At 45.6% G+C, this 25,014-nt stretch overlaps 2 protein-coding genes across 6 annotated transcripts in view; one reads left to right on the forward strand and one right to left on the reverse strand.

Annotated features, from left to right (window-relative positions):
- LOC147105313 (uncharacterized) lies at positions 1 to 24,812 on the reverse strand. Of its 3 annotated transcripts, none has more exons than XM_086011562.1 (3): positions 24,664 to 24,812; positions 8,380 to 8,466; positions 1 to 602 (listed from the first exon to the last, which is right to left on the reverse strand). In XM_086011562.1, the coding sequence occupies exons 1-3, from the start codon at positions 24,777 to 24,779 to the stop codon at positions 176 to 178; spliced, it is 630 nt and encodes a 209-aa protein (XP_085867688.1). In that variant the 5' UTR covers positions 24,780 to 24,812; the 3' UTR covers positions 1 to 175. The 3 variants fall into 3 exon arrangements, with proteins under 3 accessions (XP_085867688.1, XP_085867689.1, XP_085867690.1); XM_086011563.1 differs by lacking the exon at positions 24,664 to 24,812 and adding an exon at positions 16,605 to 16,806; XM_086011564.1 differs by lacking the exon at positions 24,664 to 24,812 and adding an exon at positions 16,347 to 16,438.
- ap4b1 (adaptor related protein complex 4 subunit beta 1) overlaps positions 22,696 to 25,014 on the forward strand; it is a 27,283-nt gene continuing 24,964 nt past the window's right edge. For 2 of the 3 annotated variants that reach the window (XM_086011559.1, XM_086011560.1), the window contains exon 1: positions 22,696 to 23,252. In XM_086011559.1, the coding sequence (XP_085867685.1) occupies positions 22,915 to 23,252 (338 nt within the window). In that variant the 5' untranslated portion in view covers positions 22,696 to 22,914. The remainder of the gene's footprint in view (positions 23,253 to 25,014) is intronic. The other variant, XM_086011561.1, reaches the window with a different exon arrangement.

Below are 25,014 nucleotides of genomic sequence, written 5' to 3' on the forward strand. Positions count from 1 at the left end.
TACTTCTTAAATCAGTATTTTTACCAGCTGAATATATTCTACTACCTCACAACACGTTTTAGATCTAATAAAAAAATATGAATTGTAAATATGTGTGCGGAAGCTTTATTAATGCTGCAGAGTGTCGCCAAATCAGAAGGAAGATCGCAACAAATGAATCACTGAAGAATCTAATTCAGACTTTACCAACTGGATAAATATCGCTGATATCTATGCTGATGAGGGAATTACCCATTTTATTTATTGTGGCTGAAATGATTATATTCTCTCCTCTAACAGACATCTTTCCAGTTCCTGAGTCCAGTTCTTCTTTAGCAAAGAATTCTGATGGTGCCAGTTCATCATACATCTTGTAGTAGAGTTTTTCATCCGTTGGTTCAGGTCTGTAAGGGATGTATAAAGCACAAACCATTGCGTACAAGTTGTAATCATAGGGGTTGGAGAACAGCAGTGAGAACTGGGTACGACCAAACGAGTAGGTCAGCACTCCAACACTGCCGCAAGCTGTACCTGAGGTCCTAACAAAGAGAGCACTTCCTTTCTTCCCAGGGTTGATCAAGGGTGTTGGCAGACTGAATATATAACCACTGTAAATATATGTCCTATAATAAAAAACATATTACATGTAGAGTATTAAGGAAGGGTTTATCTCGAGTTCTGAAATCATGCCCTTAAGTTTCCAACCTGAGAAAGATTAGTCTCCAAAGAAAGCCTGAACAGAAGGTCAATAGTACATCAATAATAACCAAAACTACCAATAGAAACCAGCCTGGAAATGATATTGTACAATATTATCCTCAGTGCATTCGTATCAAGTTAGTCTGTCTGCTTTATTTTAAACTGGTTAACACCTCCATTAAAATAAGGGCAAAGAAACACGTTGAATGTTTAAGCAATAACATTGCAAATTGAATTCTTAAGCTGTCAATTATTACATTTTTGTAACTAACTTTAAGTGGAGTGCTATGCTGCCAGCTCACCATTCTCAACATGGAACGGCTGGGCAGACGAGAGTTGTGGGTCTCACCTATCCATAGCCTAAGCTCATTCCACGGGCTACCTGACAGAAGGTACGGGGATACAATGATGACAGCCATTCCCTTCGCCCCACCATTGACGGCCGTCCCTTCAGACACCTAGGCCCTGAGCTCTGGATGTCCTTCCCCAAACCTCTCCACCTTTAATATGCTCCTTAAAACCCATCTCTTGACCAAGCTTTTAGTCACCCCTCCTAGTATTTCCTTGGAGCGGCCTGCACAGTACGGGATTAAACGGAGTGAACTTGAACAGGGTGTTTTATTTGGGAATTTGGAAAGCGCAGGAATTTGGAGAAGAGGGGGAAGGAGTTGTTGCTTTTTGCCTTAACTACTTGTAGTGCTTTGTGTTACAGGTAGATATTTAATTTCAGTACCCTGAACTTAATCTAGATCAAGTAAGTAGTCAAGAAACCACACTGTAAACTAAGTTACCTAAATACAAATTTAATTCAATAAAACAAGGTCATATAGTGATGGCAGTGCAGGTGGTGTGCCACAACTGCAGCATGTGGGAGATTGTGGAGAGCATTGTGATCCCGGACAACCACGTTTGCAGTAAGTGCCTGCATCTTGAGGAACTTCAGCTCAGAGTTTTTGAGCTGGAGTCTGAGGTGCAGACATTGCGGGGCATCAGGGATGGGGAGATTTACCTGGACACTTTGATCCAGGGGGCAGTCACACCCCTTAGATTAGGTAGTGGTACAGGCCTGGTTAGTGGTCAGGGACAGGAGGGTGTGACTGCAACTCAGGCAGGTAAGGGGACCCCAGGTGCAGTGCTGCAAGAGCCTCAGCCTTTGCCCTTGTCCAACAGGTATGAGGTTCTTGCTGCTTGTGTGGATGAGGGGAAAGCCTGCAGGATGGATGAGCAAGCTGACCACAGCACCATGGTGCAGGAGGCCATTCAAGTGGGGGGGAGTGAAAGGGAATGTAGTTGTGGTAGGGGACAGTATAGTCAGGGGAAAATACTGTTCTCTGCAGTCGCGATCGAGAGTTCCGAAGGTTGTGTTGCCTGCCCGGTGCCAGGGTTAAAGACATCTCCTCGCGGCTGGAGAAGAACTTGGAGTGGGAGGGCGAGGATCCAGTTGTTGTGGTCCACGTAGGAACCAACGACATAGGTAGAACTACGAATGAGGTTTTGCTGAGGGAGTTTGAGGAGTTAGGGTCCAAATTAAAAAGCAGAACATCTAAGGTAATAATCTCTGGACTGTTAACCTGAGCCATGCGCAAATTGGCATAGGGACAAACAGATTAGAGGTTTAAATGCGTGACTCAAAGAGTGGTGTGAGAGGAAGGGGTTTCAATTCATGGGGCTTTGGCACCAGTACTGGGGAGAGGGAGCTGTTCCATTGGGATGGGCTCCACTTAAACCGGGCTGGGACCAGTGTCCTGGCGAACCGAATAACTAGGACAGTAGACAGGGCTTTAAACTAATGAAGAAGGGGTGGGAGGATTCAGGAAAGAGTAAATTTAAAAGCAGCGAGAGAAATGTCAAGGCTCGAGAGCAGAGTAGAGTTTTGGGTAAACATAAGCAGAGTGGGTCAGGAAGGGACAGAGAGAGTAACAAAGGTAATAAGGCATCAGTGACTAAGGTGATATCAGGGAAAAATAGAAATAAGTCAAAGCTAAAGGCACTATATCCGATGCATGAAGCATTCGCAACAAAATAGATGAATTAATAGCGCAGATAGAAAGGAGCAGGTTTGATCTAATAGCCATAACAGAGACGTGGCTGCAAAGTGGCCAAGGTTAAGAATTAAATATTCCAGGTTACTTAACTTTTAGAAGAGATAGGCAAAATGGAAAAGGAGGGGTAGCCCTGATAATAAAGGATGGGATAAAGACAGTAGAGAGAAAGAATCTAAGCTCTGAAAATCAAGAAGTAGAATCAGTTTGGGTGGAGCTAAGAAATAGCAAGGGGCAGAAAACATTGGTGGGAGTTGTTTATAGGCCCCCAAACAATAGTTGTAATGTAGGGCAGAGTATAAATCAGGAAATTAGAGGCGCATGTAACAAGGTTAATACAGTGATCATGGGGGACTTTAATCTACATATAGATTGGGCAAACTAAATTTGCAGTAATAGTGTGAAGGATGAATTCATGGAATGTATGCAAGTAGTTTTCTAGATCAGTATGTTGAGGAACCAACTAGGGAACAAGCTATTTTAGATCGAGTATTGTGCAATGAGAAAGGGTTGATTAATAACCTTGTAGTAAAGGAGCCTTTAGGGAAGAGAGACCATAATATGATAGAATTTTATATTGAGTTTGAAAGTGATTTAGTTAAATCTGAAACTAGGGTCTTAAATCAAAACAAAGTAAACTACGTAGGTTTGAGGGGCAAGTTGGCTACGGTAGATTGGAAAACTACATTAAAAAGGTATGACGGTAGACAAGCAATGGCTAGCATTTAAAGAATTAATACATAATTTACAACAAATATACATTCCTTTAAGGCACAAAAACCCCACAGGAAAAGTGGTTCAGCCGTGGCTAACAAGAGAAGTTAAAGATAGTATTAGATCAAAGGAAGAAGCTTATAATGTTGCCAAAAAGAGCAGTAAGCCTGAGGATTGGAAAGATTTTAGAATTCAGCAAAGGAGGACCAAGAAATTGATAAGGAAAGGGAAAATGGAATATGAGAGTAAACTGGCGAGAGACATAAATAAAAACAGACTGTTAAAGCTTCTATAGGTATTGTAAAAAGAAAAAGATTAGCCAAAGTAAATCTGGGTCCCTTACTGGCTGAGACAGGAGAAATTATAATGGGGAATAAGGAAAAGGCAGAGAAATTAAACAAATACTTTGGGCTGGATTTTCATTCAGAAGTCGGGAAGGAGGCGGGACTACAACTTTCGGGTTGTAGTCCTGCCTCCATCGAGATGCGGCCAATCCATGCGATTTTTACTTGATTGACCTTGTTGAGCCCGCCCAGCGGGCTCAGCAGGCCAATTAAGGGCCACCCGGCAACAGGTGACGTCACAGGCTGAAATTTCATCTGTCATGACGTTTTGTCAGATGAAATATCAGTGTTTTACAGCTGTTTGAAGCTGTCAAACACCGACAGTCTTACTTCTAACCTGAGTCCTTCTATGCAGACTCAGTTAGAAATCTCGCCGGCACTGAAAGCTGCAGGCTGTCACTTTTGACAGCTCGCGGCCATTCTGCTTTCTGTGCCGGCTGAATGATGGACTCCCGAAACCTAGAGGAAGGAAGGCTGTAAAGGTAAGTACAGGTAATTTAAACTTCGTTACACACTTTAGACACACCAAACACACTTACCTTTGCACTCATGCACCCATCACTCACCTGAACACCGACATCTCAACCCCTCCAAGTCCTTCAACCCGACTGCCCGACTCCCCTAACTTGGCGTGGTTTGGAGCTGTCGGGAATCCCACACGACAACCTTCAAAATAGGGATTAGGCTAAAAACTGCCTGTTAACTACCTGTTAACAGGCAGTTAATTGGCACATATCCCTTTCCGCCTCGGGTCGGCGGGTCCCAGTGCGGGGCCGGTACCCGCCTCCTTTGAAACTGGCATGGAGGCGGGTTTTGAGCGGGATGGTGTCGGGACCCCTGAATTCGGTATTTTAGCCCCCCCGCACGCCTAAAATCCCGCCTCATGGCACACTGAAAATCAACCCCTTTGTCTCTGTCTTCACGGAAGAAGACGCAAAAAACTTTCCAGAAATAGTGGAGAATCAAGGCTCTAGCGAGAATGAGGAACTGAAAGAAATTAGTATTAGTAAAAAAAAAGTACTGGAGAAATTAATGGGACTGAAAGCCAATAAATCCCCTGGACCTGATGGCCTAAATCCTAGGGTTTTGAAAGAGGTGGCTGTAGAGATAGTGGATGCATTGGTTGTCATTTTCCAAAATTCCATAGATTCTGGAATGGTTACCACGGATTGGAAGGTAGCAAATGTAACCCCACTATTTAAGAAAGGAGGGAGAGAGAAAATGGGGAACTACAGACCAGTTAGCCTGACATCAGTAGTAGGGAAAATGCTAGAATCTATTATTAAGGACGTGGTAACAGGGCACTTCGAAAATAATAATAGGATTGGGCAGAGTCAACACGGATTTATGAAAGGGAAATCATATTTGACAAATCTGTTGAGTTTTTTGAGGTTGTACCTAGCAGAATAGATAAGGGAGAACCAGTGGATGTGGTGTATTTGGATTTTCAGAAGCATTCAATAACGTACCACACAAGAGGTTATTAAACAAAATTAGGGCTCATGGGAATGGGGGTACAGGAAACTTTTGTTTAACCAGAGGTTAAATGTCCGGAAAGCTCTATCCACCGGCAAAATTCAGGAGTCGGTTCAGATTAAGTTTTTTTTACTTCTCGTTGCTTTTTTTCTCCAGTTGTGGCTCTGCAAGGTCTAGCTGAAGCTGTTGCTTAGCTACAGAGACGCTTGCAAGCTACACCGACTGTTTTGAAGCAACAGGGTTTGTTGCTTCACACGGAGCTCAGAAGCTCCGTATGTTTTAACATTAGCGCTGGTTTCTCCGGCAGTTTTGATGGAACATCAACAGCTCCGTCCCGTCAGTGCCGGATACCAGAAAGTTTCCTGTAATATGCTAGCATGGATTGCGGATTGGTTACGGACAGAAAACAGAGAGTAGGAATAAACGGGTCATTTTCAGGTCGGCAGGCTGTAACTAGTGGGGTACCGCAAGGATCAGTGCTTGGGCCTCAGCTATTCACAATCAATATCAATGATTTGGATGAGGGGACCAAATGTAATATATCCAAGTTTGCTGATGATACAAAGCTAGGTGGGAATGCAAGTTGTGAGGAGGATGCAAGGAGGTTTCAAAGGATATAGACAAGCTACAGTAATTGAGTGGGCAAGAACATGGCAAATGGAATATAATGTGGAGAAATGTGAAGTTATCCACTTTGGTTGGAAAAATAGAAAAGCAGAGTATTTTTTAAATGGTGAGAGATTGGGAAATGTTGGTGTTCAGAGGGACCTGGGTGTCCTTGTACATGAATCACTGAAAGTTAACATGCAGGTACAGCAAGCAATTAGGAAAGCAAATGGTATGTTGGCCTTTATTACAAGACTATTTGAGTGAGTAAAGACATTTTACTGCAACTATATAGGGACCTGGTGAGACCACACCTGGAGTATTCTGTACAGTTTTGGTCTCCTTACCTAAGGAAGGTTATACTTGCTATAGAGGGAGTGCAACAAAGGTTCACCAGACTGGTTCCTGGGATGGGGGGATTGTCCCATGAGTAAAGATTGAGTGAGTAGACTAGACCTATATTTTCTAGAGTTTAGAAGAATGAGAGGTGATCTCATTGAAACATACAACATTCTTACAGGGCTTGACAGGGTAGATGCAGGGAGGATGTTTCCCCTGGCTGGGGAGTCTAGATCCAGGGGTCACAGTCTCAGAAAAAGGGGACGGCCATTTAGGACTGAGATGTGGAGGCTCAGTCGTTGAGTATATTCAAGACATAGATCGATAGAATTTTGAATGTTAAGGGAATCAAGGGATATGGGGATAGTGCAGGAAAGTGGAGATGAGGTAGAAGATCAGCCATGATCTTATTGAATGGTGGAGCAGGCTCGAAGGGCCAAATGGCCGACTCCTGCTCCTATTTCTTATGTTCCTTCTTTGGCTTGGTGTCAATTTGTCCCTGATTCTGCTCCTTGGGATGTTTTCCTATGTTAAAGGCGCCATATAAATGCAAGTTGTTGTTATCAATCTAATGGGTGTGTTGAGGCCAGCTGAGTTAGCAATGTTACAGAGCAACTCATGAAAAGGTTATAGAATCGAAGACTTTTTCAAAGGGCTTTTGGTTTAAAAAGAATGCAATATCTATATATGTGTATAGTGAATAGCATAGATGTATTCAAGGGGAAGCTAGATAAACTCAAGAGGGAGAAAGGAATAGAAGGGTATATTGATAGGGTTAGATGAAGAGGGGTGGGAGGAGGCTTGTGTGGAGCATAAACTCTGGCATAGACCAGTTGGGCTGATTGGCTTGTTTCTGTGCTGTACATTCTGGCTTGTTTCTGTGCTGTACATTCTATGTAATATGTAATTCTGTGTAACAGAACTTGGGACAACTTACTACCACAGCACACAGTCAGCAAAGCCATCAAGAAAGCTCCAGCTTAATGTTCTCCTGCGACTTCCTTTATTAAACAATTTTCAATGCATTCTGTTGCACTTTTCTGAACGTGGCTCAAAACTGTAAACAACTGTACACACGCCGAGTGCCTTATCATCTTTCTCCCTAGATATTCCCCTCACCTTGCTGATAGTTGATTTGCTAGGGTATGGTTCCATGGGTGCAGACTACCCTTCGGTATCTGGCCCATGTGGTCTTTCATTATGTGAGTCTAGACAGTGAGTGTCAGCAGGCTATTCTACAGTTACACGGCACATGCGGCCCAACACAGTCAAATTCCAGCTTGACATCACCACAATGCTGGGTATGGCTTTAATGTAAAATTACTAAAACCAGTTTGGACATTTATGACAATAGCAAAATACTGCGGGTGCTGGAAATCTGAACTAACAACAGAAAATGCTGGAAACACTCAGCAGGTCAGGCAGCATCCACGGAGAGAGAAAAACAAAGTTAATGTTTCAGGTCGATGACCTTTCGTCAGAACTGGAAAAAGTTAGAGATGTAACGAGGCAGGGAAAGGGAGGAGGGGCGGAAAGAACAAAAGGGAAGGTCTGTGATAGGGTGGAAGGCAGGAGAGATTAAAAGACAAAAGGGATGATGGTGTAAGGCAAGTTAAGAAACAAAAGATGATGCTAGATGAAGTGTAAATGGCAATGGCAGAATATCAACAGTGAGAAAGAAAAAAAATTAAAATTAAAAATATAGGGGCAGAGGTTATGGTCTGAAATTGTTGAACTCTATGTTGAGTCCAGAAGGCTGTAAAGTGCCTAATCGAAAGATGAGGTGCTGTTCCTCGAGCTTACATTGAGCTTCATTGGAACAGTGTAAGAGGCCGAGGATTTTTGTCTTTTAATCTCTCCTGCCTTCCACCCTATCACAGACCTTCCCTTTTGTTCTTTCCTCCCCTCCTCCCTTTCCCTGCCCCGTTACATCTCGAACTTTTTCCAGTTCTGATGAAGGGTCATCGACCTGAATCATTAACTCTGTTTTTCTCCCTCCGCGGATGCTGCCTGACCTGCTGAGTGTTTCCAGCATTTTATGTTGTTATTTTGGACATTTATGAGGCCGATTCCCTGACTCGGCCTTCCCAGGAGGGAGTGGTGCTTTCAGGGAACACTGGTTGGGAAATCGCGGACCTCTCATTTGCCTGGAACACATGATCACACCTTTGAATACTCACACAGGTGAAGTGAAGAATTGGTTCTCGGTGTTGTTAGTGATTTCAACCTCAACACTTCTGTTAAATTCCCTTGCTGGTGCAGCCATTCTATAAAATCAGATCAAAAGAGATTCATTCAACAGAACGAATTCACGAATACAAACATTGCACAGTACTTAGTAAATAGCAATATTTTACTTACATTCTCTTTTTTAGGTTCCCATTGAATTCAGTAAAGTTTACATGCTTTCATGGGTTGTGATATGTTACAGGTTGATTACACAAAGAGCTCTATTTGAAAACCCATGCATTATATCGCACTTGCAGTTACCCACAGTGAGGATCTCACAAGCCTCAGGATATTGAGAGTTAACATGGTCAGGATCTACCTAAGGAAGGATATACTTGCCATAGAGGGAGTGCAACGAAGGTTCATGAAATTGATTCCTGGGATGGCAGGACTGTCGTATGAGAAGAGATTGAGTAAACTAGGCCTGTATTCTCTTGAATTCAGAAGAATGAGAGGGGATCTCATTGAAGCATACAAAATTATTGCAGGGTTTGATAGGGTGGATGCTGGGAGAATGTTTCCCTTGGCTGGGGAGTCTAGAACCAGGGGCCATAGCCTCAGGATAAAGGGTAGGCCATTCAGGACTGAGATGAGAAGAAATTTCTTCACACAGGGGGTGGTGAATCTTTGGAATTCTCTACCCCAGACGGGTGTGGAGGCTCAGTCATTGGGTATATTCAAAACAGAAGTCGATAGATTTCTGACTAGTAAGGGCATCAAGGAATATGGCGATAGGGCCGGTGAATGGAGTTGAGGCAGAAGATCAGCCATGATCTCATTGAATGGCGGAGCAGGCTCGAAGGGCCGAATGGCCTACTCCTGCTCCTATTTTTTATGTTCTTAGGATCTCTTCCTGGATACAGGTAGTTTGAATGGGCCAGGAGAATAGATTAGGGGGCTTGCTGTTAATGGCATGGTTTATGCTTTTACAGAATTTGGGGCATTGTTATGGAAAATGAGGGCCTGGGATTCATAGCCAACGAACTTGATTCAATTGTCTAAGGGAGGGGATCTGCAGAATGGCAGCTCTGCATGGCTTCACTGCCAATAATGGGAGCAGAGTTGGTACTTGAGAAAGATTTTTTTCAATTCATTCCTGTGATATGGGTGGCACTGGTGGAGCTGGCACTTACTGCCAATCCCTGGTTACCCTTGAGAAGTTGGTAGGGAGCCTTCTTCTTGAACCTTGAAAGATGAGATCAAATGTGCCAAAGGATATTCTTCATCTGAACCGATCTTGTGACACTCAAAGTAAAAAATAAACTCATGAGTTTTTCTAATTGTAATAATAAAGAGAAAATGGGAAAGAATAAGCGATAGGTTTTCTGTTTTAAAAGCCACAAGAGCTTCTCAGATGTAGAAGTACTGAGGGAGTGCTGCACTGTCGCAGGTGCCGTCTTTCGGTTGAGATGTTAAACCGAGGCCCCAACTGCCCTCTCATGTGGATATAAAAGATCCCGTGGCATGATTCGATGAAGAGCAGGGTAGTTCTCCCCGATGTCCTGGCCAATATTTATACCTCAACCAACATCACTAAACACAGACTATCTGGTCATTATCACATTGCAGTTTATGCTAACTTGCTGTGTGCAAATTGGCTGTCGGCTTTCCCTACATTACAACAGTGACTACACTTCAAAAGTGGCTGTGAAGTGCTTTGGGACATCCTGAAGTTGTGACAGGAGCAATATAAATGCAAGTTCATTCTTCTTTTAACTGGGGGAGGGATAAGGGTCAGGTTGGATAGACAGGAACCCCCAAAATTGTAAAAGGGGCTCTGAATATCAAGCAGAGCACCAAAGCACATTACATACACAGTCAAATCTAACAAAATAACTCCAGTTTGCCAAAGATATTCTGCTTGTACCATAATTGGCCATATGCCAGGATTTCAACACACGCCACAAAAACACTTAAATAATTTTATTTTACTTTGACATGAACAGCACAGGCATGGTGTTGAAACACTGACCGGCAGCCTGTTCCGAGCGTCAGAAAGGCTAGTCAGTGGGCCCTCTCCTGTCACAGTGCAATGCTGTCCCTCACCTTGATACGGTACTATCAGCTTGTACTACTTATCCTTCCACCATCCCTGAACACAATCCCAGTCACTCTCCACCATCCCTGAACACAATCCCAGTCACTCTCCACCATCCCTGAACACAATCCCAGTCACTCTCCACCATCCCTGAACACAATCCCAGCCACTGTCCACCATCCCTGAACACAATCCCAGCCACTCTCCACCATCCCTGAACACAATCCCAGTCACTCTCCACCATCCCTGAACACAATCCCAGCCACTGTCCACCATCCCTGAACACAATCCCAGCCACTCTCCACCATCCTTGAATAAAATCCCAGTCACTCTCCACCATCCCTGAACACAATCCCAGCCACTCTCCACCATCCCTGAACACAATCCCAGTCACTCTCCACCATCCCTGAACACAATCCCAGCCACTCTCCACCATCCCTGAACACAATCCCAGTCACTCTCCACCATCCCTGAACACAATCCCAGCCACTGTCCACCATCCCTGAACACAATCCCAGCCACTCTCCACCATCCCTGAACACAATCCCAGTCACTCTCCACCATCCCTGAACACAATCCCAGTCACTCTCCACCATCCTTGAACAAAATCCCAGTCACTCTCCACCATCCCTGAACACAATCCCAGCCACTCTCCACCATCCCTGAACACAATCCCAGCCACTCTCCACCATCCCTGAACACAATCCCAGTCACTCTCCACCATCCTTGAATAAAATCCCAGTCACTCTCCACCATCCCTGAACACAATCCCAGCCACTCTCCACCATCCCTGAACACAATCCCAGTCACTCTCCACCATCCCTGAACACAATCCCAGCCACTCTCCACCACATCCCCCGTTCAAACAGGTATACCAAGTTGGATACTGTTGAGGGGGATGACTCACCAGGGGAAGGCAGCAGCAGCCAGCTTCCTGGCACCAGGGACGCTTCTGCTGCTCAGAAAGGGAGGAAAAAGAGTGGGAGAGCAATAGTGATAGGGGATTCTATCGTAAGGGGAACAGATAGGCGTTTCTGTGGCCGCAAACGTGACTCCAGGATGGTTTGTTGCCTCCCTGGGGCCAGGGTCATGGATGTCACTGTGCGGCTACAGGGCATTCTTAAGGGGGAGGGGGAGCAGGCAGAGGTCGTGGTCCACATTGGGACCAACGACATAGGTAGGAAGGGGGATGAGGTCCTGCATCAAGAATTTAGGGAGCTAGGTAACAGATTAAAGAGCAGGACCTCAAAGGTTGTAATCTCTGGATTACTCCCAGTGCCACGTGCTAGTGAGTATAGGAATGGGAGGATAGAGCAGATGAATGCGTGGCTAAAGAGTTGGTGTAGGGGGAGGGTTTTACTTTCCTGGATCACTGGGCCTGCTTCTGGGAAAGGTGGGACTTGTACAAGTCGGACGGGTTGCACCTGAACCAGAGCGGGACAAATATCCTTGCGGGGAGGTTTGCTAGCACGGTTGGGGGGGGTTTAAACTAACTTGGCAGGGGGATGGGATACAGAGGGGAGCTGAAATAGGGGGTGATGTGCTGCCAATTATAGAGAAAAAAACAAGTCAGCTTGGTAGACAGGGCAAACATATAAGGGCAAGGCTGGATGGCATCTATTTTAATGCAAGGAGTCTTGCAAATAAGGTGGATGAACTGAAGGTGTTGATAAACACATGGGAGTATGATATTGTTGCTATCACGGAGACATGGTTGAGGGAGGGGCAAGACTGGCAGCTCAATATTCCGGGGTACAGAATCTTCAGGCGAGACAGAGGGGGAGGTATAAGAGGAGGGTGTGTCGCAATATTAATTAAGGAGTCAATTACTGCAGTAAGGAGGGATGATATATTAGCAGGCTCCTCTAATGAGGCCATATGGGTGGAGCTTAAAAACAAAAAGGGGGCAAGCACTTTGCTGGGAGTGTACTATAGGCCTCCAAACAGTCAGGGGGAGATAGAGGAACAGATATGTAGGCAAATCTCAGAGAAATGTGCAAATAATAGGGTAATAATAATGGGGGATTTCAACTTCCCCAATATTAACTGGGATAGTCAGAGTGTGCAAGGCTCAGAGGGTGTAGAATTCTTAAAGTGCATCCAGGAGAGCTTTTTGAGCCAGCATGTAGAAAGTCCTACAAGAGAGGGGGCGGTACTGGACCTAATTCTAAGGAATGTGGCCGGCCAAGTGGAAAAAGTGCTAGTAGGTGAGCACTTTGGTGACAGTGACCATAATATGGTGAGATTTAAGGTGGTCATGGAAAAGGACAGGGATGGGCCGGAAATAAAGGTTCTAAATTGGGGGAAGGCCGATTTTAATAGGATAAGGCAGGATCTGGCCAAAATGGACTGGGATCAGCTACTTGTAGGAAAATCCGCATCGGAGCAATGGGAGGCTTTCAAAAGGGAGATTGAGATCATACAATGGCAACATGTTCCCGTAAAGGTCAAGGGTGGTTCCAAAAACCACAGGGAACCTTGGATGTCAGGGTATATACGAGAATGGATTAGGAAAAAAAGGAGGGCTTTTGGCAGATACAAAAGGCTAAAGACGGAGGAAGCCCTAGAGGAGTACAAAAAGTGCAGGGGGATACTTAAAAAAGAAATTAGGAGATCAAGGAGGGGCCATGAAATAACACTGGCGAGCAAAATAAAGGAAAATCCTAAGATGTTTTATAAGTATATTAAGGGTAAGAGGATAACTAGGGACAAAAGTGGCAATCTGTGTGGGGAGCCGGAAGATGTAGGAGGGGTTCTAAATGAATTTTTTGCATCTGTTTTCACTATGGAGAAGGACGATGTAGACATAGAAATAGGGCGGGGGGACTGTGATATGCTCGAACATATTAACATCGAGAGGGAGGAGGTATTGGCGGTTTTAGCTGGCCTAAAAATGGATAAATCCCCAGGCCCGGATGAAATGTATCCCAGGCTGCTGTGTGAGGCAAAGGAAGAGATTGCGGGGGCTCTAACACATATATTCAGGACCTCTCTGGCCACAGGGGATGTGCCAGAGGACTGGAGAACCGCTAATGTAGTACCATTATTCAAGAAGGGAAGTAGGGAAAAACCAGGGAACTACAGGCCAGTGAGCCTAACATCAGTGGTAGGAAAATTATTGGAAAAAATTCTGAGGGACAAAATTTGTCTCCACTTGGAGAGGCAAGGATTAATCAGGGATAGTCAACATGGCTTTGTCAAGGGAAGATCATGTCTGACTAATTTGATTGAATTTTTTGAGGGGGTGACTAGGTGTGTGGATGAGGGTAACGCAGTGGATGTGGTATACATGGATTTCAGTAAGGCCTTCGATAAAGTCCCGCACAGGAGACTGGTCAAGAAGGTAAGAGCCCATGGAATCCAGGGTGCCTTGGCACATTGGATACAAAACTGGCTTAGTGGCAGAAGGCAGAGGGTAATGGTCGAAGGTTGTTTTTGTGACTGGAAGCCTGTGGCCAGTGGGGTACCACAGGGATCGGTGCTGGGTCCCTTGCTGTTTGTGGTCTACATTAATGACTTGGATATGAATGTAAAAGGTATGATCAGTAAGTTCGCGGATGATACAAAAATTGGTAGGGTGGTAAATAGCGAGGAGGGTAGCCTCAGTCTGCAGGACGATATAGATGGGTTGGTCAGATGGGCGGAACAGTGGCAAATGGAATTTAACCCGGAAAAGTGCGAGGTGATGCACTTTGGGGGGACTAACAAGGCAAGGGAATACACAATGAATGGTAAGACCCTAGGCAAGACGGAGGGTCAGAGGGATCTGGGTGTGCAAGTACACAGATCCCTGAAGGCGGCGGAACAGGTGGATAAGGTGGTAAAAAAGGCATATGGGATACTTGCCTTCATTAGCCGAGGCATTGAATATAAGAGCAAGGAGGTTATGATGGAGCTGTATAAAACACTGGTTAGGCCACAGCTGGAATACTGTGTGCAGTTCTGGTCGCCACACTACAGGAAGGATGTGATCGCGTTGGAGAGGGTGCAGAGGAGGTTCACCAGGATGTTACCAGGGCTGGAGCGCTTCAGCTATGAAGAGAGACTGGGCAGATTGGGTTTGTTTTCCTTGGAGCAGAGGAGGCTGAGGGGGGACATGATTGAGGTGTACAAAATTATGAGGGGCATAGGTAGGATGGATGCTGAGGAGCTTTTTCCCTTAGTAGAAGGGTCAATAACTAGGGGGCATAGATTCAAGGTAAAGGGTGGGAGGTTTAGAGGGGATTTGAGAAAGAACTTTTTCACCCAGAGGGTGGTTGGAGTCTGGAACTCACTGCCTGAAAGGGTTGTGGAGGCAGGAACCCTCACAACATTTAAGAAGCATTTGGATGAGCACTTGAAATGCCATAGCATACAAGGCTACGGACCAAATGCTGGAATATGGGATTAGATTAGACAGGGCTTGATGGCCGGCACGGACACGATGGGCCGAAGGGCCTCTATCCGTGCTGTATAACTCTATGACTCTATGACACTGGTAGAATAGATAAGGGAAAACCAGTGGATGTGGTGTATTTGGACTTTCAGAAGGCTTTCGGTAAGGTCCCATATAAGAGATTAACGTGTAATGTTAAAGCACATGGGATTGGGGGTAAGGTACCGACTTGGATAGAGAACTGGTTGGCAGACAAGAAGCAAAGAGTTGGAATAAACAGGTCTTTTTCCGAGTGGCAGGCAGTGACTAGTGGGGTACCGCAGGGATCGGTGCTAGGACCCTAGCTATTAACAATATATATTAATGATCTAGATGAGGGGACTAGATGTAATGTCTCCAAGTTTGCAGATGACACAAAGCTGGGTGGGCGTGTGTGCTGTGAGGAGGATGCCGAGAAACTCCAGTATGATTTGGACAGGTTGGGTGATTGGGCAGATGCATGGCAGATGCAGTATAATGTGGATAAATGCGAGGTTATCCACTTTGTTGGCAAAAACAGGAAGGCAGTTTATTATTTGAACGGCAATAGATTGGGAGAAGGGGAAGTGCAACGAGACCTGGGTGTCCTTGTGCACCACTTGAAGGTAAGCATGCAGGTGCAGCAGGCGGTTAAGAAGGCAAATGGTATGTTGGCTTTCATAGCGAGAGGATTTGACTACAGGAGCAAGGATGTCTTGCTGCAGTTGTACAGGGCCTTGGTGAGACCACACCTTGAGTTTTGTGTGCAGTTTTGGCGCCTTATCTGAGGAAGGATGTTCTTGCCATGGAGGGAGTGCAGCGAAGATTTACCAGACTGATATCTGGGATGGCAGGAATGACATATGAGGAGAGATTGGGTCGATTGGGCTTATATTCGCTGGAGTTTAGAAGAATGAGAGGGGATCTCATTGAAACTTATAAAATTCTAACAGGACTAGACAGACTAGGTGCAGGAAGGATGTTCCCGATGGCGGGGGAGTCCCGAACCAGGGGTCACAGCCTAAAGATAAGGGGTAAGCCATTTAGGACAGAGACCAGGAGGAATTTCTTCACCCAGAGAGTGGTGAACCTGTGGAATTCTCTACCACAGAAGGCAGTTGAGGCCAATTCATTAAATATGTTCAGGGAGTTAGATATATTTCTTAAGGCTAAAGGGATCAAGGGATATGGGGAGAAAGCAGGGACAGGGTACTGAATTTGGATGATCAGCCATGGTCTTTGAATGGCGGAGCAGTCTCGAGGGGCCGAATGGCCTACTCCTGCTCCTATCTTCTATGTTTCTATCCCTGAACACAATCCCAATCACTCTCCACCATCCCTGAACACAATCCCAGCCTCTCTCTCCCTTTGTCCCTGAACACATTCCCAGCCGCTCTCTCCCTTTGTCCCAGAACACAATCCCAGCCATTCTCCCAGTTCACATTCAACGCAAGCCTCGTGCATCAGATTACAATCCAATGCCCTACTTCCCGAAGATGAGGATCTCACTCCCTGGATACAGGATCAGTTTCTGGCAGAGGGTCGCTGCTTCATTCTCGACTGAGTTCCGGGCATCTTTCGTGAGAATCGGGTGCGCCTACGTAGAAAACCGATGGCAGAGCGCCATTGGGAAACAGTGAAGGAAACTGAAGCAGACACAAGAAGAAGAAACACTACGGGAGAAAAGGGCTGAGCGAATTTTTTTCTTTTTTTAAAGAAAATAGTCACAGAGAAAATGGACTCACTTTACTCTGGCTGGAAGACCAATTTGAATGCAGACTGCTGAGTCACCAGTTTTACCAAGCTGCAAAATACTTAAATCGTCTTCAGCAGCTTCCACGCCCCTATTGCAATTGCCGCGACCCACTGTTGCAGTTGACACGCCCGCTTGGCACTTGCATCATACTTTAGCATTTTAAGCTAAGTTTCATGCTGCAACACACTAAGTTGAGACAGTTCACAAGTTTACATGCAACAAACTCAGCCTGAACAGAGATTTATTGTACCAACATTTTACTAAAAGGGCACCAAACTATCAAGACACTGTTGACTAATTATTTCATGACCATTGATGCAGTTAAAGGAAACGTAGGAACCGGAGTAGGGCATTCAGCCCCTCGAGCATGTTCCGCCATTCAATGAGATAGATCATGGCTGATCTGTGACCTAACTCCTTTGCCCCATATCCCTTAATACCTTCGGTTAACAAAAATCTATCAATCTCAGATTTAAAATTAACAATTGATCTAGCATCAATTGGCGTTTGCAGAAGAGTTTTCCAAACTTCCACCACCTTTTGTGTGTAGAAATGTTTCCTAATTTCACTCCTGAAAGGTCTGGCTCTAATTTTTAGACTGTGCCCCCTCGTCCTGGACTCCCCAACCAGCGGAAATAGTTTCTCTCTACCCTATCAGTTCCCCATAATATCTTGAAAACTTCCATCAAATCACCCCTTAACCTTCTAAATTCCACGGAATACAACCCTAGTTTGTGTAATCTCTCCTCAAAATTTAACCCTTGAAGCTAGATATTTACATGAGGGAGAAAAGAATAGAAGGGCTATGTTGGTAGGATGAGCTGAAGTAGGGTGGGAGGCGGCATGTGTGGAGCATAAACACAGATATAGAACAGTTGAGCGAAATGGCCTGTTTCTGTGCTATGAACCTTTCTTATTCTTCAACAAATGGGTCTTATTTTCAATAAGAAACTAATCAGATTACCATCCCTGCGCAATAGCCTCGACACATGTAAAATGTAATAGGTGAGCATCTTAAAAGAGCTGATTTTCCACTCCTAATTCTGCCCGATTCCGGGTGGTTGTGTGGTCAGCAGGGGTCCATTTCCCCATCAGTCACTGCCTCTTCTGGGATCCTCTGCTGGACTGCCCTGGCTTGAAGTCATGGTGGCATAGTGGTTAGCACTGTTGCCTCACAGCGCCAGGGACCCGGGTTCGAATCCGGCGTCGGGTGACTGTCTGTGTGGAGTTTGCACATTCTCCCCGTGTTTGCGTGGGTTTCCTCCGGGTGCTCCGGTTTCCTCCCACAGTCCAAAGATGTGCGGGTTAGGTTGATTGGCTATGATAAATTGACCCTTAGTGTTAGGGGGATTAAATACGTGGGGTTACGGGGATCGGGTGGGATATGTGTCGGTGCAGGCTCGATGGGCCGAAATGGCCTCTATCTGCACTGTGGGGTTTCTGTGATTCTGTGAGTTTCTTATCAATTTGACGCTGTTTCCTGTCGGTAAGAATCAACAGCATAGTTAATGGAGTATGTGCATGGGACAAAAGGAGAATGACAGAAATTTGGAGGGAGAAAGGGAGTAATAGAGGTATAGGGAGCGAAGAACAGATATAGGAAGAGAGAATCACAGGATAGGGCAGAGTGACAGAGACAGGTACATCTATTGACTGCGTAGAAACTAGGATTAAGGTATATTCCCTATCGATTTCCTTGACTGTGGCCTTTGCTGCCAAGTAGTAAAGTTATTAAAGACATGGGTGTATACTGGACTGAGGATGCATTGGAAAAATACCACTTGCCTTTGTCAGTCACACAGATGGATACAACAGATTATTTTTCCTGTGCATGCTACAGTGCATGAGTCATCCAGACCAGTAGTGTGCACAGTTTTTGCTAAAATTGACGAGACATAGGGAAAGAGTAACAGAAACACAGTGAGGGGCAGGTAGAGCACAACAGGAAATGGTCTAACACCAGAAAGGTGAGGCTGACGTGTATTTCCAGCATTTTCTGCTTTTATTTCAGATTTCCAGCACTTGCAGGTTCTTTCTTATCAGAATAAGAGACATGGGGAGTAAGGAGAATAACAGCGCTATAGGGGAAGAAAAATAGAACAGGGTGCGAGAGAATGACAGAAAAGAGGAGAGTAACAGAGACAGATACCTCTATTGACTGCATAGAAACGATGGTTAAGGTAATGCCTGGACCTCAGTTAGATCGATGAATGAGGTAAGTGGACCTTCTATGAAGATAAATGGAAGCCTTGCTTTATGTATTATGGTATGTCTCTGGTACAAAAATAAATAAATCAGAAGAACAGCAAATTGCCTCAGAATGAGCAGTAAATTTCTGCAATTTTCAAGGAGTTGCACGGCCTGGATCCTTTAGAATAACAGCAATCACCTTGAGTGCTTGACGACCACTGTTCAGGGTGAGGTGGGGGGAGCGGGGGCGGGGGGGGCGGGTACAGCAGTTTTAGGCAGGGCCCTAAACCCTGCCTTAAATTTCTCATTGAGTGTATTCAAGACTGAAATCGATAGATTTTTGGACGCTGAGGGAATCAAGGGATATGAGGATCGGGCAGGAAGGTGGAGTTGAGGCAGAAGATCAGCCATGATCTTATTGAATGGCGGAGCAGGCTCGAGGGGCCGTATGGCCTATGCATGCTCCTATTTCTTATGTTCTTATGAATAAAACAGTGCACGCCTCTTGTCAATGCAGGTGCGGTTTGGGCGGATATGTCCAATGCAATTGGACAAATCAGGTTCGCGATGTAGAAGGAAGTATAGACATGAGTGGGAAATAGCTGTTAGTGGAGGGCCCAGCCCCTTCGACACCGCACTCCCCCAGCCTCCCCAATTCAGTGCTGTCCAGCCCTCCCAACTCCACCGTCTCCAACTCTCCTATTTGAGCCTTCTATGACTCTGCCCTCTCAATTCTACTTTCCAGTCCATCTGATTCTGCATTGTGCTCTCCAACCATCCCCAGCTCCTTGTTCCCCACTCCACTGGTGTTGGCAGTGTGAGCACACACTCTATATGAATACGTATGCTTATTTTCCCCTGGGGGTGCCTGTTGTGGCGCAAAGGGAACGTCCAGCGATTTTCCAAATCTCCCTCATCTCCTTGGATGCCAGCTTCTGATTTTTTTAACCCATGTCATGTATAACATCCATGTCGAGTGGTACCTGTGTCTTTCAAAGACTGAGTACAGCTGGCATGTGTAAACCCATTAGTGTAGGCTGTGCATCTTTGGAAAGCCGGGGCCAGTGGAGCAAGAGAACGGCCATTTGGTGAACACAGCGGGGAGTAACCAGCATGGAAAGAATATACGGAAGCCCTGCAAGCAGAGTGAGATTTCAAGAAGCAGACAGCATGGGGGAAAGTAAACTATAAAGACTGCCAAACTATAAAGACTGCTGAGACAGTGAGAAGAAAGAAGATGGATTCTGAAAATCTATTTCCTAGTGAAGCTGAGAAGAGCTTTAGTCCAGATCTGAAGGCAGGCATAGGGAACAGAACTTCAGACGGGAACCTAAGCCAGAGAATCATTCGCAACATTAACTTTTATTGATTCAACAACAACAACAACAACTTGTATTTATATAGCACCTTTAACATAGCAAAACGTCCCAAGGCGCTTCACAGGAGCGTTATCAAGCAAAATTTGACAGCAAGTCACATAAGGAGATATTAGGGCAGATGACCAAAAGCTTGGGCAAAATGGTGGGTTTTAAGGAGTGTCTTAAAGGAGGACAGAGAGGTGGAGAGGCGGAGAGGTTTAGGGAGGGAATTGCAGAGTTTAGGGCCCAGGCAGCTGAAGGCACGGCCGCCAATGGTGGAACGATTAAAATTGGGGATGCGCAAAAGGCCAGAATTGGCGGGGTGCAGAGATCTTGGGGGGATGTAGTAATAATAAATATTGACAAGAGCACTTGGGAGAAGTCCCCTGCTCTTCTTCAAAATAGTGCCTTGGGATATTTTACATCTTCCTAAGAAAACAGACAAGGTTAATGCCTCAGTTTAATGTCTCATCTGACAGTGCAGCGCCCCCTCAGTACTGCACTGGAGTGGCAGCCTAGTTATTTTGTGCTCAAGTCTCTCGAGTGGGGCTTAAGCCCACAATCTTCTGACTGGGAGTGCTACCCACTGAGCCACAGCTATAATGTGGGAAATGTAATCTAATTGTAATGTAATCTACAGCAGAGAAACAGGCCATTCGGCGCAACTGGTCTAGGCCGGTGTTTATACTTCACACAAGTCTTCGCCCACTCTAATTACCTCTATTTGAACAAACAGCTTAACCTCCACTGGGATTTTGCTGTTACTGAGACCAAAGGTAGTTTCCCCTTTTCTCGGGGTAAACTGTGTCCAAACTAACAAAAAGCAAAATACTGCAGATGCTGGAAATCTGAAACAAATGCTTGAAACAATCAGCAGGTCAGGCAGCATCTGTGGGGAGAAAACAGTTAACTTTTCAGGTATGGGCCTTTCATAATGACGGGTCCCCACCTGAAAAACTAACTTGTCTGTTCTCTCTCTGCCGATACTGCCTGACATGCTGAGCGTTTCAAGCATTTCCTGTTTTTGTGTCCAAGCAAAAAAGCTGGCGCCCATGTTAGGGTCGCCAACCCTGCAGGAATTAAAGATTAATTCCCTGAACACTGCTGCGAGCAACTCAGATGAAAAATCATAGGGGCGTTAAAAAATGGTGTGTTTTTCATGTTTTGAACATTTTCGTTTATTAGTTATATAAAAATATTGGAGATGAAGGGGGAAAAGGCTGTTTGACTGGGTGGAAGGTCATGTGATGAGACCTCCAGTGATGTGTCCAATCAATCATGGCAACCCACACCCTTCAGAACCGCCTCTAGGCACCTGGAAGAATCAACAGTTGGGACAGACTCCAGCAGGTGCCCATCAGTAGCTTCAAGGTCCCTTTTTGAATGGTGAATAGCCATTCTGGGGGGCACTAATCTCAATAGTTGACCCATTGTTAAAAATGGTAAGTAGCGTGCTGGAGGTACCAAGCGTGCAAATATCATAAAAGGAAAACACTGCAGATGCTGGATATCTGAAATAAAAACAGAAAATACTGGAAAAGAGTCAGCAGGTCAGGCAGAATCTCTGGAGAGAGAAACAGAGTAAACGTTTCAAGTTGATGACCTTTCATCAGAACACAGATATCACAGCTATGTGGATGTCAGTTGTGGCTCAGTGGGTAGTACTCTTGCATGGGGTCAGAAGGTTGTGGGTTCCACTCCCACTCCAGAGACTTGAGCACAAAAATCTAGGCTGACACTCCAATGCAGTGCTGAGGGAGAGCTACGCTGCCAGAATTGATGTCTTTTGGATGAAATGTTAAACTGAAGCCCTGTCTGCTCTCTCAGGTGGCTGTAAAAGATCCCGATGGCACTATTTCGAAGAAGAGCAAGGGGGTTTGCCCCGGTGTCCAGAATCAGGGGTCACAGTCTAAGGATAAGGGGTAAGCCATTTAGGACAGAGATGAGGAGGAATTTCTTCACCCAGAGAGTGGTGAACCTGTGGAATTCTCTACCACAGAAGGCAGTTGAGGCCAATTCATTAAATATATTCAAGAAGGAGTTGGATATATTTCTTAAGGCTAAAGGGATCAAGGGATATGGGGAGAAGGCAGGGACAGGGTACTGAGTTTGGATGATCAGCCATGATCTCATTGAATGGCGGAGCAGGCTCGAGGGGCCGAATGGCCTACTCCTGCTCCTATCTTCTATGTTTCTATGTCCTGGCCAACATTTATCCCTCAATTAACATAACAGAAAACAGATTATCTGGTCATTATCACATTGCTGTTTGCGGACAAATTGGCTGCTGCGTTTCCTACATTATAACAGTGACTACACTTCAAAATATACTTCAGTGGCTGTGGTCTTGTGGTCGCGAGAGGCGCTATAGAAATGCAAGTCTGTCTTTTATCATTTCCACCCAGCAGGGGGCGGGAGAGCCGCAGGAACGGCACTGGGTGCACTCTTGGCTGCGCCCGGTACTCGTTGGTTTCTTTCTAACGGCCAATGGCGGTGTGTTTTACTGGTCGGGTGGGCCAATGAGATGGAAGGAGTTTGCGGTGTGTGTTGCTAGGGCCGGGAAGTGAGGAGGTGGTGGCGGCCTGAAAACCGCCCAGCAGTTTAAGGGGAGGTGGCCTCCCCTCTCCGTCAGTGTGAGTGAGGCTCCGCCGGGACTGTGGGAGCCCGGAGGATCCTAACCCGGCTCGGTCTGTGCGGCCAGTCCGGACTCAGGTTACAAGCTCCTCTTGTCCCTGAACGGCCGGCCGGGACATGCCGTACTGCGGCTCCGAGGACACGGTAAAGGAGCTGCGGCGGGGCCTGGCCAACCCCAGTGTCCAGGCCGACAGGCTGAGGTACAGGAACGCGGTTCTCAAGGTGATCCGCTTCATGACCCAGGGGCTGGACGTCTCGGCTCTCTTCATGGAGATGCTGAAGGCCAGCGCCACGGCGGACATCGTGCAGAAGAAGCTGGTCTACCTCTACATGTGCACGTACGCCGCTCTGAAACCCAACCTGGCGCTTCTGGCTATCAACACCCTGCGTAAAGACTGCACTGACCCCAACCCCATGGTGCGGGGCCTGGCTCTCAGGAGCATTTGCAGCCTCAGGTTTGTTGACCTCGCACTTGCCCAAAAGCAGAATTAACTTGGATATCGGCTTTTCATTCGTGTGTGTGTGTGTGTGTGTTACAGATCAAACGGGGGGAAGGATTTCCCCTGTGCATCGCGTCTAGTGAGGTTGCAAACACGTTCTTTATAGATGCTTTTTTGCCATTTTGCTATGAAAGCTCCAAAGATGAAATATGGTTAAAAGCAAAGTAAATGGAGTCGATCAGCTACGATCTAATTGAATGGCAGAACAGGCTCGAGGGGCTGAATGGCCTACTCTTGTTCCTATGACATCTTCCCACTAAATAAAGACTAAATGGGCTTGGCTTCATTTGGAGGGGGAGGTTAGATGGGTTGACTTAAAGGTGTTTGAATTCTCCTATCACAGCCTGCTACTTCTAGTTCTAAAGTGCAGTAAGAATGGTGCCTAATGTAACTGCTGTCCTGAATTGTAGCCTCCGATACTCTGAGCTCCACTTTGTTTTGTGCCAATTAAGATGATGGTGATGGAAGCCCTTTCCATTTCACGAGTCCAGTGTCCGCTCTGGTAATATGGTTAAATTCAAAGTAAAGCTGCTTTTATTCTGCTTCAACAATATGTCTTTATCCCAGACACAAGAAAAGTCCCTCTTTTTGTACCAACATAACATGTTTCTATGTTCCTCAGCAGCTATTCTTGAGCCTCTGAGTGATGATGCCAAATTAGGTGCAGTTTTGCATTGGGACCAATGTTCACTAAGAATTGATTTTTAAGACTGTCCAAACTCCTCCTATGTAGGACCCTTGCAAATCCTATCAGTCAGTGTTTGACACTTTTTTTCAGAATTGAATGTTTAGCTACTCCACTACCCAGACCCAAAACCACTCTTATTTTTCATTAGCAGTTCTGAGAAATCCTTGGTCTTCTGCAACTGTGTTGCCACTGATGCACTGAACTGGATAATTGGTATACCATCTTGTCAATATTATCCCCAATTAGGAATTATCCCAATTGGCTATGCTTATTAAGTCATATTTGCATATGCAATGTTTAGGCAGTCAGGCCATTCTTTTCAAGTACTGATCAAGGGCAGCACACATGGCCAGTAAAAACTTGCACTGCTGAGCTCCTCTGCCCCTACAGCATTAACTTGAGATTCAGGGCTAGTGTTGGACTGGGCTGTACCGCCTGCCAATGCCCAGAGCCTAGGCCCACAAAGGAAGAATAGCCAGTTGGGTGAGGTACTGGATGATGGTCAGAACTGCCAGAGCCTAAAGCACTGCAAGAGTCTGCTTCAGCACAGGAGGAGGAGGAGAAGAAAAGACTTCATTTCATTACATATTGTATCAGTAACCATTAGTAGAATCAAGTTTGCAAATAACAATCAATATCTTAGGTTGTTAATGTATAGAAAAATGTTAGAATGCGTACCTCATAGTTCCGTCCCCCTCAGTCGAGGAGCTTGCTGATGATAAACAACATAAAGAATGGCTACCTAAGAGCAGTGCTGGAAATGGCTGGCTCTGTACCTCAGCCAGAGTCAACATCTTCAGGGAAAATGGGGGAACCTTGTGTGAGGTGGGGGAGGGTGGAAATTCAGTATGACCGTATCTGTCCTTGTGACGTTTGAGGCATGGTGCGATGGTATAATGCAATACATAACTTGGGGGAGGTTGGGAGGGGGTGAATGCATCGACCAGATTGATGGTAACAGTAGGCGATGCTTTACAAACTGGATAACTTCATGGACCTTGTGCTGGTATCTGAGGTAGTGCATCACTT

This window comes from Somniosus microcephalus, chromosome 18 (assembly GCF_052327205.1).
Source record: "Somniosus microcephalus isolate GS21.2 chromosome 18, FLI_Smic_1.0, whole genome shotgun sequence".
Classification (NCBI taxonomy): domain Eukaryota; kingdom Metazoa; phylum Chordata; class Chondrichthyes; order Squaliformes; family Somniosidae; genus Somniosus; species Somniosus microcephalus.

What these genes read in the sequence shown, in the direction of transcription:
- LOC147105313 (XM_086011562.1), bottom strand. Translation starts at nt 24,779, where the DNA reads ATGTTGACTCTGGCTGAGGTACAGAGCCAGCCATTTCCAGCACTGCTC. An exon ending in GAGGGGGACGGAACTATGAG is followed by an intron (nt 8,467 to 24,663) that starts GTACGCATTCTA and finishes CTGATTTTATAG; the next exon opens with AATGGCTGCACCAGCAAGGG. An exon ending in CAATTCTTCACTTCACCTGT is followed by an intron (nt 603 to 8,379) that starts GTGAGTATTCAA and finishes TTTTTATTATAG; the next exon opens with GACATATATTTACAGTGGTT.